General features: G+C 33.7%; 1 protein-coding gene across 4 annotated transcripts in view; it reads right to left on the bottom strand.

The window, feature by feature from the left end:
• SH3YL1 (SH3 and SYLF domain containing 1) overlaps positions 1 to 14,356 on the bottom strand; it is a 47,665-nt gene that overhangs the window by 19,015 nt on the left and 14,294 nt on the right. For 3 of the 4 annotated variants that reach the window (XM_007476209.3, XM_007476210.2, XM_007476208.3), the window contains exons 2-4: positions 11,288 to 11,398; positions 9,515 to 9,628; positions 5,684 to 5,748 (exon numbers count right to left, since the gene is read on the bottom strand). In XM_007476209.3, coding sequence (XP_007476271.1) covers positions 5,684 to 5,748; positions 9,515 to 9,628; positions 11,288 to 11,398 — 290 coding nt within the window. Of the gene's footprint in view, positions 1 to 5,683; positions 5,749 to 9,514; positions 9,629 to 11,287; positions 11,399 to 14,356 lie in introns of those variants that run through there. The other variant, XM_007476211.2, reaches the window with a different exon arrangement.

Genomic DNA, 14,356 nt, shown 5'->3' with positions numbered 1-14,356 from the left:
AACCAGAACCCTTAATTTGATCTCATCATATTCAGTTATTAACTTCTATCACTTCCCTCCATTACCAAAGTCCTATAAAGAGTCATCTATATTCATTGACTTGGCTTTCTTATCAACAAATTCAATTTGGCTTCCAACACCACCATTTTTCTGAAACTACTTTCAGTAGTTACCAATAATCTTCTAACTTTTAAAAAGAACATGTTTTTAGATCTCATAAACCTTGCTTCCTTTCTACAAGCTTTGGCACTATTGATCATTTTCTCTTCTTAGAAATACTCTCTTCTCTTGGCTTCTAAAAAAAATCACTCTTTCCTGGTTCTCATTCTGCCCTAAATAATCCTTTCAAGTCTCTTTTTCCGTTTTTGGCAGGATCATCATCCACCTCATGTCCTTTACCTGAATATTTCATGAGAAACTGAAATTCAATTATTTCTAAAACTGAACACACCATCTTTCAAAGAATGTCTACCTAGAAAACACCTCCTACAAACTTCCTATATATGTTGAGGGCACTACCATTCTCTCAAGCACTCTAATTTGAAAGTTATTATCTGCTCTTTCCTCATCTTCTTTCATATATAAATCAGTTTCTAAATCCCATTAATTCTATCTCTCTAATATCTCTTGCATCCATCCCCTTTGCTTTATACACATGGTAATCTTCTTCCCAAACTGGTATACCCAATTGAGTTTGTATCACCATTCATCTGGATTATCATAAATAACCTTCAGATTTGCCTACCTGCTTCCATTCATCTTTCTATACACCTTGACAAAAAAATTCCTAAAACAAATATTTGACTGTTATTAATCTGCTCAAAATCCTTCAGTGGCTCTCTATCATCTTTAGGATAATACATAAATTATTTAACCTGGAAAATAAGACTGGGGCAGCTAGGTGGCTTTAGGCCTAGAACAGGGAGGTCTTGGGTTCAAATATGGCCTCAGACACTTCCTAGTTGTGTGGCCCTGAGCAAGTCATTTAATCCTAATTGCCTAGCCCTTACCATGCTTCCACTTTGGTACCAATATTTATTATTGATTTTAAGATGGCAGGTTAGGTTTTGAAGGAAAAAAAAGACTAATTAATCTATAATCTTGTTCAAATCTACCTTCTGAGTAAAATCACATACTAAATCCTCTTATATATACTCTATCAGCCAAATGGTGTTTGTAGTGTCCCTTTAACTCAGCATGTCATATCCCAACCGTTTGCTTAATCTATCTCCAATGCTCTGAATGTTCTGACTCTATATTTTAGCATTTCAGATTCTTTAAGCAGTTCCAGTTGTATATAGTGTCACATTCACCAGACTAGAATGAGAGAAGTGTATTTGTGAGGAGCCCTGGAAACTGGTTTAGTTTAGTTTAGTTTAGTTCTATTTTCTTTTCTAAGATTTGCATCTGAACCAGACTAAGGAGGCCTACTCTGGCCATGCCCAGAATCCTTGGAGAAAAGCGTTAATTCTGAAGGTTTGTCTAAAGTTAAGGAGGCATGATTCTATTTCAAATAATGACCCTAAACCTCAGAAGACTCCAACACAACTTCAACCTGGTTTAAATTTTAAAATCGAACATAAATTTGGAATCACCTGGATATCAAACATAACAAGTTTCATATGCTGATAGGAATCCTTACAACTTTTGAGAGATGATATTAGGTTATTGAGAAAAAAAGGACTGACCTGGTATTTATTTTATCTAACTTTTTATCTCTGCTCTGTTAGGAAATAGTTGTATCTAACCCTGGACAAGTAACTTCAACTTTGAGCCTGCTTCTTCATCTAGAAAACAAGTGGGTTGGGTTTGATGATGTCTAAAGTGCATTCTAGCTTTGACTTTCTCTAATTATATATTTTAAAGTCCGCTAATCAAGAATGGCATAGGACACATTATTTTTGGTATCCAACACTCCTCTTCTCTCCCACCCCCAAAATAGCATCATTCAAGGACACTGCTAATGAGATTGATCAGGAGTCCAGTCCAGTACAACGTGCTCATCTATGAGAGACATCACACTTAGCTCTCTATGAGTGGCCTTTTTAATATTCCTTTTGTGAATGTTCTCTTTCCATGACCTAAAGTAGCACCAGGACTCCGGAGGAGAGAGGAAGTTCGTTAGAAGATTATTCTTTCAGTATAACCCGTCCTTCAAGCCCTTTGGGACCCTTTTACCATATCCGGGTTGCAATTTAAAGCTCATGAAATATCACATTCTTGTTAAAATACTAAACGTTCCCTTCCCCACAGTTTGAAAAGTTGCCATATCATTTAATTTCACAAAATTATAATTAGACTTGCATCTGCAATGAACAGTAAGTTTTGAATGGTATTATCAATTAATTATAATACTAAACTAGCAAAGTTGTATATTGGCTCAATTAAAAAATATTTACTGAGCACCTATTCTATTCAAGTCTTGGTGCCAGGTGCCAAGGTAAACATAACCATAAAAAATGATACCTGACCTAAAAGATCTTAATCTCATGAACTATAAGTTTAAAAATAAAATATTTAGTGTTCATGGTGCTTAGCCTGGGATCTACCTAAAGCCCATAAAATGCTTTGTAATGATGACAATGTTTTCTTTAAGTCATCTGGTTGAATAAAATTCTTTTAGGGTTAATCCCTAATCTAAGTAAAGATAAATTTTATGAAGTTACTATTAAAATGTGCTAAAAATATGACAAAGATAAACTACATTTGATCACATGTATTACATAATTAATCACTAGTACACTTCCTGGCCCAGAGTAGGCACTTAATACATGCTTGTTGATCGACTAATTGTAGGATCAAAACACTAGAAATTTTTAAAAGGCTCAAATTTTTATCCATACATTGATTGGGTTAGAGGGGGAAGAACATTTCAGGAATGGGAATGGAATGGCTTATTATGAATGAAAGGAGGAAATGCGAGACAGCATGCTGAAATTGGGGAAAATAGCCTAATTTGTCTGTAATATATAGTAAGTAAAGGGGAATAATGTGAAATAAGGCTGGAAAGGGAGGTTGGAATCAGATTGTGGAAGACCTTAATCCTATAAGAAATAGGGAGCCATGAAAATTTTTCATTAGGGAAGTGAAATTATGATATAGTGTCCTGCTACATGATGGTACGGAAAGGTTGGTCAGCAGCCTAACAGGAACAATATAAAATCTAACAACAAAAACTAAGGGATTAACTGCTGAAAAGAAAACTGACCACAAGAGGGCAATATTTTCAACCGACTTTAGTTTATTTAAAGTTATTTTGAGACAAGAGAAGGCAATGTCTTTAGAGTGCTTCTTTGGCTTCTGATGTCTACATCAACAGTGAGTAAAAGGAGTCCAATTAAGAAAGATGGAAGAGTTAAAGGAATTGCTTCCTTTAATAAGGCTGAGGGGAATAAAAAAAAGATGGTAACAGAAGTCTCATAAATGGATGGATAGCTTAGGAAAAAAATGGCTGAAACTTGAGAAGAAAATGCTGATTTGTTATTTGAAAACAGTAAGTATTAGGAAACTAGGCTGACCAATCAGTTAGATAGCAAAAAGGGAACAGCCGACGGATTAATATCATGCATAAGATAAACTATGTATAGATTCTGATGTAATTGATCTTGGTGAACAAGCATATTTTAGAGAAAATAATTCCCAAGCCAGATGTTCAGTCAAATAATCCCATCAGAGGCATAGCTAAGAAATGGAAACACTTTGAGGTCAACCTTCATTTATCAAAACTGGGCATTAATCTGGATCTACCTATGCATCAGGAATTATAAATTCCACATACAAAGGACTGTTACTGATATTTTGAGATTCTATTCTAGATAATAGTACTTTTTACCATGGTTATAAACCCTGCCAAATTGAAACAACAAGTGAAAAGGAGTGATGTCTTATAGCAAACCATCCACATTCTCCTGTCCATGAAGCAGAGGCACAAAAGGCCACAGAAAAAATTTTAAAATATAACAGTTTACATTTTTAGAGCACTTCACAGACTACAAAGTACTTTCTTCATAATATTCTTTTGAAGTATGAAGCACAAATACTATTTCCCCTATTTCAGCCATAAAGAAACAGATAGACTATGTTGCCTGTGATTTCACAAAGAAAGGAAAAACTCTGTAAGGACAGTACTCAACCCATCAAACTACAAAGAAATTAAAACAAATATAGATTACTAATGATCATTTAGAAGCAAATTAGAATTTAGATTGCAAGGTGACCTTAGAGACCATATAGTTCAACTCCTATCCCCCTCATTTATTAAATAAGGAAACAGAATGTTAGAGGATAAGTTCCATTCTTACACAAATATTATAAAGCTCGTGCCAGATTCTCCCATTCCAGATCTAATGCTCTTCCCACTATTCCCCACTTGAAGAATCTGTTGTAAAGCTATGAGAAAAAGTAGAGAAAATTTTGCCATTTTTTGTATATCCTAAGAAAAACAAACAAACAGCAACAAAAACAAGTGTCTCATTTAAGGAAGCTTAAGGAGGGAAAAAATGAGAAAGGCATAATAAAGACAATAGAAGTGATACTCTAACAACCTAAGCATTTCAGAAAATCTTTGAAGATATCAGGAGCAAAAAAAAAAATTAAAGTAAAAAGGGTTGTACATATAAAACTAATACAGCCAAGAATAAAAGGAAAGCAGCATTAGGGAAAGAAAATTTAAAGTTTCTCAGATAGAGATCTCATATCTAAAATGTGTAGAGAAACAACTTAAGTCAAATATATATGAGCCATTCTCCAATTGATAAATGGTCAAAAGATATGAACAGAGAGTTTTGAATGAAGAAATAAAACCTAGATGTAACTATGTTAAAAATGCTCTAAACCATCATTGATTAAAGAAATGTAAATCAAAACAACTCTGAGATATAACCTCACACCTACTAAATTGGCTAAAATGATATATGGGCAAATGGGGATACTAATATACTATTGGTGGAATTATGAATTGATTCAACCATTTTGGATTACTATCTGGAATTAAGCTCAGTTATAAAATTGTAAGTACCTTTTGACCTAGCAATACCACCATTAGGTTTATTTCCTAAGATGATCAAGGAAAATAGAAAGGAAACTACATGTTCTAAAACATTTTTATAGCAACTCTTTTTGTGGCAAAGAACTGGAAAGTGAAGGGATGCCAATCAATTGGAGAATGACTAAACAAGTTGAGGCATATGATTGTGATGGAATACTACAACACTATAAGAAATGTTAATGAACAAGCTAATTTTGTAAAAACAGGGAAAGACTACCATGAAATTATAAAGAGTGAAGTGAGCAGAAGAAAGAGAACATTACATGCAGCAACAGAAATATTTTTTGAAGAATGACTTATATGTCCACCTCCAGAGAAAGAATTGATAAATAGAAATAAGTGTGTCATTGACATATATTACATATGTCTTTTTGTTAAATGATGTCTTCTCTAATGGGGGGGGGGAAGGGAGGGAGGGAGTTAACTGCATATTTAAATGTAACAGATGTAAACCTTAAAATTTCTTAGACTTATAAATGTTGCCTTGTCACACAGAGAAATAAATACATTTTTTAAAAATATAAAATAATAAGAGGTTTCTAATACTGTGCAGTTAAATTTCTGGTAGTTTTTGAAGATATAAAAATAAAAATAAAATAAAGAATCAAAAATAAAATAAAGAATGTATACACAAACCTCAATCCCAATTTCAAATCCACCACCAAGTCCAGCTATTCCAATTGCAGAAGGTGCAGACCACTCTTAAAAAGGAAAGAGAGGGAAAAAATTAAACACTATATTTCTAGCCCAATACTACCCAATTACCATGATTTTTAGCAATATCCATTTTGCATTAATTTATTTGCAGAACTTAGGAAGAAATACAAACATGAGAAGAAAATACAGATTTAACATTTGAAAATAGTGAGGATGAGAATACTGTATTTACCAGTCACTTGGCCTGAAAGCTTACATGAGAAGGTCAGATAGTAGAGTTTATATATATGTATATATATATTAGTAAAGAAAATACTTTCTGAAATGGTTAACTATTCTTAAGTTCTTTCAACTCTCTTTTTACCTTGGTACTCTATGTTATGCCCTAGAGAGTAAGGCAATGCTCATAAACTTTCAGAACTGACAATTTTTTGGTTATATTTTGTAATAAAGAAAAAAAAAATGTCTGCTGTTATCATACTTTTTTCTTTTCTTTCTTTTTTTTTCCTTTTGTATTAGCAATTGGTCCTGTGCAGGGACCTGCCCCAGTCTTGCAGAGGTACTATCAAAACACAAATGAAACTATCCAGCCATAATCCTCATGACCCAATTGTAACTCATTTTGGCCTATTTTCAAACAACCCCCTTGTGACTCTAAGGGACAGCTGGGCTGCTGCTTAGAGTGGGATGAAGGAATGGGTTTTAGGTTTTCAAAGCCAGGAGACAGGTCCCTCCTGGGATTCTCAGAGAAACTCCAGAGTTCTTACTGCTCTTTAACCTTTCAACTACAACCAGCCTGACAATTGAGGGTCAGCCAGAGTGGGGCAGAAGGCCTTGGGAAAGGATAACTCACAGATTTTTCAGACAAATGCTCTGAGTTTTATCTCATTGAAATCTCTATTTCAATGTGTTTCATTGTTAAGATATCTGCTGAAGAGAATCTGGGAGAGAAATGCATGTGTTTTTCTGTAGCAGTATAAGTCAGAGGCAGGCAAGTTGTCCCTGCCCTTAATGGGTTTATGTTGGCTTTTTTTTTTTATCCAGTGTAAATATACTCTGGTTACAAAGCATGAATGGGGATTGCTGTAAGTGCCTCCTCTTCTTCTTCCTCTCCAATAGATTAGAGCAGAAAAAAGAAAGTTTAATTTGAGGAAGAGTACACATAGGGGAAGGTGGGAGAAATGGGAAAGAGATCAATCTTATTCTTATCTGAAGCAGGGGGGAAAAGGGAGATTGAATACAAATGGTTTTGTGTAGAAATACATAAAAGTGGGGTTACTAGATAGTGGATAGAGAGCCAGGACCAGAGATGGGAGGTCCTGGGTTCACATCTCACTTCAGGTATTTCTTTGCTGTGTAACTCTAGAAAAGTCACTTAACTCTAATTGCCTATCCCTAGCTACTCTTCTATCTTAGAATTGATTCTAAAAAAGAAGGTAAGAGTTTAAGAAAATACACAAAATTCAACAAGAAACAAGTAGAGATGGGACAGTTAAAGAAGGATAATATTGCAGAGGAAACAGCCACAAGGAAAACAAACTTGCTGATACCAAAAGGGGGATTAAAAGAGAGAGAAAAAGAATCTAAGAGGATATCTCAGGTTGACTCTTAGGGAATGTCAGAAGAAATTGTCACATATGAATGTAAATATCATTTTACTAAAATATTATGAAAGAGATAATTTCAGAGAATTCCAGGTGTTATGAACTGATAGAAAGTAAAGTGGGAAGAACCAGTAATGTCATGGCATTGTACCCCCAGAAACTCAGGCAAACTATTATCAGGGAAATGCCAAAGCATCTGACCCTGAGAGGATTATCCTCCTTTGATAGTCCCATAGATCCAAATCATGAGAACCACACCCATGCCTCCAGGGAAAACTCCTCCCCAACCCCTTGCCCCAGAGTCAAGTCCTCACTGAATATAAAACCCCCAGAACTGAGGCATTCCAAGAAGCAACTCTTGGTGTCTTGCTTGCCAAAAATTCAATATTACTAATAAATCTCTTTTTACTTTTAAGTTAAGTTTGGAGTCTTGCATTCTTGCAAAAGGTATCCTTCCTGAACCCCAGGGGTACACCTCTGCACCCCACATCAGGACAATTGATATATGGACACCAATAATGTATAGAAAAACTTTGAAAAACTTAAGAACTCTGATTAATGCAGTAACAAACTATGTAATGAAGTATGTTACCCATCTACTGAGAGAGGTGATATACACAAAATACATAAAGACATACATTTTTGAACATCATAAACAAAAACAAAAACAAACTAGGCTATTCCTTACCTGTCAGGCAATTCTTTGTGTCAAATGCTAAAAAGAGGTGCAGTAAAAATTTTCCCCTATGGGCAGTTGGGTGGCTCAGTGGATTGAGAGCCAAGCCCAGAGATGGTAAATCCTGGGTTCAAATATAACTTCAGACACTTCCTGGCTGTGTGACCCTGGGCGAGTCACTTAACCCCCATTGTCTAGCCCTTAGACTTCTTTTGCCTTAGAACCAATGCATAGTATTGATTCTAAGAGTGAAGGTAAGGGTTCAAAAAAAAAGTTTTCCCCTGCCAAAAAGATTAAAAAAAAAATCCCTCCCTTCATTGAAAGAGTATTAGTAACAAAAAAAAAATAGCATTTAAGCCAGTGTTCAAAGGCAAGATTCAACTTCACATCCCTGTAATTTCTTACTTCAATATCTAATGATTAGTCAGATCCCAGTTGGGTGATAACAGAAAGAGCCAAGAAGTAGGTACAAGAAGTCTCCAAGTGTGTGACAAGAGTTCCCTTTTCTCATCTCTATCCCAAGTCTTATTCCTTAACCCAAGCATTATTCCTTTTAGAGAATAGTAAAGATTATTTTAATAGCTTACTCTCTTTCCTTCTTTCCTCTTCACCAAAAGAATGTTTCAAGACCAATTACCAAATGTTGAAGGCTTTGGGAAGTATGGAAGGCAGAAGAGGGTAGCTAAAAGAACTTCAGTTCATATCAAATTTTGACTATCACTATCTACATGACCTCAAACAAGTCACTGGTCATCACTATGATCATTTATAAAATGATAAACCTGCCAGTCTTTTATAGCCCTCAACCCACGATCTTTCCCAATCTGTACCATTATGTTCAACTGACTTTTCATCTTGTAATCATATCTGTAAAAGTGCATTACTCTTCCATCAACCATAAACTTCAAGGGGAAAAAAAAGACATATGGGAGAGGAAATGCAAAGGGAAGAAAATGTTTATTAGGTACAGTATACCCATAGCATTTTTGCTTCTAGAGATTTATTCAAAATACAACCTTAAGGCTTTTCCACTTAAAAATACAATCGTAAATTTTCACTTAAGCAACAACACTGTTCAGCCTTAGAGGAAAGAAAACAAAATATCAAATTGTTGCATTCAATAGAAGTGGTAGAAAAGTCTACAGATGGTTCCTTATTTTGGACTCTCCTTCCAGGCAAGAATTATTAGTTTTACTGTGATAATGAAGAATAAGAATGCACATTTGGCATAAGAAATTCAAAGATTAAATTGTATTTACTTTTTTCGCATTTGGAAAAATTATAGAATTTATGTGAAATTTGAAGATCTATTCAGTGGATCTCTGCTTCAGGACTTTAAGAGACAGGAAACATCAGTCTTTTCATGTTGGTTTATTCACACACAAAACTGAACTGCATTAAAGAATACAATTGGAAGTTATATAAGGAAACCTGTCATTCCCCTGTGAAATCTGCCCAAGATGGAAACAAAAAAACAAAAAAAAAGGAAGAGCATGCTGTAATTCTCTAAGTAGGCAAATATCAACTTACTTCCATCTGGAAGGCGAGCCAATACAATCCCACTGCCTCCTCGAGCAGTGACCAGAAATCCAGCTTTTATCACTGATAGGATGGCAAGTCCTTTAGCCTTGGCAATTACATGGGCTGCAAACATTAATCATTATCAATATATATTCCTTGATAAACAAGCACACAAAATAAAATATTATAAATGAGATTGGTCAACCCTGACATATACATATTGAGACATTTAAATGACTATTTTGGGGGTCCTAATTAAGAATCTTAATGAAATGTATAAGTCATGAATCAAAGCTCAAATTCATAAAAACAGATGGCCATGAAGATTCTGTACTCCTACCTCTTTTTCTCTGGTTATTTTTATGTAGCTAAATTTAACATTATAAATGTTTAGAATCCTGCAATTACCATACAGAGTTAGATATTTTAGATCAGAGTGGGGTTTGATTGCTTCAGTCTATCAACAATAGAACAAACATTTCAAGGATTCAATTAATTCAGAAATTAGCTACAAACAGAAAATTCTAACTATTTAAAAAAATGCTTCACATAGGATTAGTGGAATTTTCCCCATGGGACTCAGGGAACAGGGAAGCTTGCTCAGAAAGATTGAACAAAGGGCAAATCTGGGCTCAGTTTGAGATTTAGAGACTCTTTAAGCATAGTCAAACTACAAACATTTGGATATATTATATAAATAGATTTGGGGATTTTTACTTTAAAAAGTTTTTCAACTTTATGAAAACTTAGTAAAAGGTTTATAGACAGATCTTGTTTTCTTTTTAAAGGGTTATGAAAGATGCTAGACATTGATTCCTTTAAGTAAGCTTTCTCATAGCATTTACAAATAGGTGGTCAGTCCCTTAAATAGCACTGTCTTAGTTAAACACTGTATGCTTTGACACCTAGCATAATGTTCTCATGAAGTAAGTAATTAATAAATGCTTCTTGAATGAATGGAAATTTAATTTTAACAGTTGGTTCATATCTGTCTTTTCTTAATGTATTAGTCAGGTAGATCCATGTAGTATAACATATATGTTCTACAGCTTAAGGGTGAGTTAAAGCACTAATTTCTTTTTTAAAAAAAAGCTCAGAATATATTGCTATTCTATGAATTTTCTATATAATTCAGGTCAAATCAAATCCCCCAGGTGTTTGGGTACATGGGATCTGGGATATGAGTTACATGGATATCCTATAACATAAATGTTACCTTTGCTACCAAACAACAGTGTTATAAAGGACCTCCATGTAAAGGAAGAAGGGAAGGAAGGAATGAAGGAAGGTGGGAGTGAAAGAAGGAGGAAAGGAAGGAAGTTGGAAGGGGAAGAAGGAGGGAAGAAAGGAAGGTGGGAGGGAAAGAAAGAAGGAGGGAGGGAAGGAAGGAGGAGGGAAAGGAGGGAAAGAAGAAGAGCAAGAAGAAAGAAAGGAAAGAAAGAAGGAAGGAAAGGAGGAAGGAAGGAATGAAGGAAGGAAAGAAGAAGAGAATGGGTGGGGAGAGGAGAGGAGCAGAGAAACCCATGATTTCTTCTGGAGTACTTCAAAAGTTAGTGACCAGTATTTCCAAATCACCAGAGACTATGTACATTAACTCCAAAACTAATGGAGACTTCTTCAGTAAAAATTATAAAATTGTCTGTCTCATCTATATACTTTATTAGCCTAACAAAAGTAGATGCAAATAAATTTTTATTTACAAAGCTAAAAGGAATCTTGAAGAGGGAAATCTATTGTAAACAAGAAAAGCTAAAAACTCCTAGTAAGCCTTTATTTACTAACCAGGAATGATCTTATCAGGTCCATTTCTAGAAGTTATCTCTGTGAATTCTCTCAATATTTTAGCAGCTTTTTTTGCTTCTGATTTCAAGTTGGATGGTATAGGGTTATTCACTGAAAGTTAAAAATAAATATTTAATTCATAAAAGGCAATGAATAAAATCAGTATAAGACAATAAAATCTTACAGTTTCCTCTTATACAAAACAAGATTTTGTATCATCCAAAAGGGTCGGCAAATATATAAAAGTTTCTCTATTCATTCACTATTTAATCTCCCAGTTTTAACTTTGATAAGCTGATGCCACTAAGACAAAAATAGTAAGAAACTTTGAGTATGAACTCCAGACTTATTCACTGATGTATCAAAGTATTGAATTATTATTATAAAATTAATTATTAAACAGAAACAATTCATGATTTGCTTATAGGGTTTTAAAACTAATGATATATTTAATAACTTCAGGCAAAACTGACTGACATGTACATATAGTCTTAAATTACATAACTAACATAGCAGGCATAGAAACTGAATGATTATCAAATAGTGTGGTGAACCTAAAAGGGACTAAAGAGATTTTCTTCCTCACATTTTACTCTATTTCCCTGGGCCTGTGATTTCAACAATATGAGTATTTTTTGAGATGGTTAAGATCAAAACCTACCTGACAGGGGGCAGCTGGGTAGTTCAGTGGATTGAGAACCAGGCCTAGAGATGGGAAGTCCTATGTTCAAATCTGGTCTCAGACACTTCCCTGTGTGACCCTGGGCAAATCACTTAACCCCCATTGCCTAGCCCTTACCACTCTTCTGCCTTTGAATCAATACACAATATTGTTTCCAAGATGGAAGGTATGGGTTTAAAAAAACAACAAAAAATAACAAAAAACCTACCTGATAACTCTTTATCTTGTTCAATTTTTTATATTGTTCTCCTATGTTATTTTTAATTGTGTTATATTTGTGTTAGTCATAACAGAAACAAACATTTCAATATGCAATAAAAAACAGAAGAATGATAGAACTTCAAATAACTTATGCACCATTTTAAAAAAAGATATGTATGTATATAACATTGAAAAAGATATAGCCAAATCCTTAATATTGTGAATAATGAATAGTCTGAAGTAGTCACAATCTTCAAACATATACCATATATTTCTCCAGGGCTGAAAACAATTGCAGTAGTTTGCATAATTATAACCTGAAACAGTGCTAATTTGAATATATGAAAACACTTTGGGAATTCATTATTTTTACTAATTGAAAAAAGTCAAAGAAATAAAATTGGTCTAATTATGTTCCCTTCTGAACATTAAAAAATTTTTTTTGTGTTAAAATGTTATTTTTTCTTATCTGTCAACTAATATATCAGCCTCATCTAAATGGAAGTCCTTCCTCACAACAAATATGTATAGTCAAGCAAAATAAATCAACATACTGACCACAAAAAAGATTTCATTCTGTACCAAGAGTCTTTTATCTCTCTAACAAGAAGTCAAATGGATATTTCATTACCAAACTTGGAAAGTCATCATTAAACAGAAGATTGTTTACCAAAATATTTAAGTTATTGGAGAAATAGTAATTGTTTATGGTTAGCCCAGGCACATATAATACAAATGATTACACTTCCTAAACTAATTTATAGATTTGGTGAAACAGCAAACTTCCAAAGATTTGCTTCACAGAATTTTTTAAAAATTATCTGGAAGAAGAAATAAGTCAAAAATCTCAAGGGAAATAATTGGGGAAAGGATAAATTAGGGAGATCTTACAGCCTCAGATCTCAAATTATACTATAAAGCAATTATCCTCATTTGATACTGGCTTAAGAAATTTTATTCAACAGGACATATTATATAAACAAAATCAAGAAATGATAAAACATAGTACCATTTAACATACCAGAGGACATGACTTATTAGTAAGAAAGCTATATATCAATCTGGCAGAAATTAGGATCTGAACAGCAAGCTATACCATATACTATAACGAACTCCAAATTAATATATAGCCTAAATATAAATGGTCATATCTTTTAAAAAAATAGAAAAGAGTCACTTTACTATAGTGAGAGGGAGAAGTTTTAAAACTTTAAATGAAATGGAAAAGTTTTGCCCAGGGAAAATGAATGCAGTTAAGATTTAGGAGGTAAAAAACTGAGAATATTTTCACAGCGAATTTCTCTGATCAATGTCTGATAATGAGTTACATAAAGAAATGCTACATTTCCAATAGACAAGAAGTTAAAGGATATGGATGGTTTGTTTTCAAATGAAGAAATACAAACTTACAGAAATTCATCAGTGGAAGTCTTGCTATTAAATTGATATTATACATATCTGAGTTTTGCATGGATTACTTGTTGCTTGATGGCTGATTCATTTTATTTTCTGGTTAAACAATTATTTATTAAACATTCATTATAAGCAAAGTACTGTGCTTTACTTTTAATATTTTATTTTTTTATTATATTATATGTTTATTATGTTACATAACTCTTTATACTGCTTCTGGATACTCTCTAACTGGTAATATAATGCAGACTACTTTTGCTCATCATTATTCTACTCCAATACCCTTTGGGTGAATCTCAACTAATTCTTAGGAAACTATGGTATTCCAAGACTTGTAGCCATACATATCATATCATATAATATCACCAGAGAAATATTGACTTTGAAAAGATAGGTGTTTGCTTCTGGGGGAAGTTTGGATTCCCTAAGAGCACTGCAGTAATTTTCCAAGGCCAATCTAGCTTGCTCTTTTCTTGTTCAATTTTGGGTCCAATTTATCGTATGTTCACAGTATCTACACAATTTATATGTACTAATGGACATATTCTATAGATATCTATAAAACTAAATTTAATGCTCCAAACATTCAACCAAATCTCAGAAATATTAAATGGCTCTAAGTCACACTGCTAATTAAAAGCAGAGCTGGATCTTAAACCCAGCTCTCAACTTTCTGTCAAGTATATTTCCCACTATACAAAGAAATAAAACAATATTAAATCTCAAAGTGGAATAATTATCTATACATTTTGAAGTGCTTTTAAATATAGCAT

The sequence above is a fragment of the Monodelphis domestica genome, chromosome 1 (genome assembly GCF_027887165.1).
Source record: "Monodelphis domestica isolate mMonDom1 chromosome 1, mMonDom1.pri, whole genome shotgun sequence".
Lineage (NCBI taxonomy): Eukaryota > Metazoa > Chordata > Mammalia > Didelphimorphia > Didelphidae > Monodelphis > Monodelphis domestica.
Note: the sequence above shows the minus strand (reverse complement) of the source record. Positions and strands in the feature narration are given on the sequence as shown.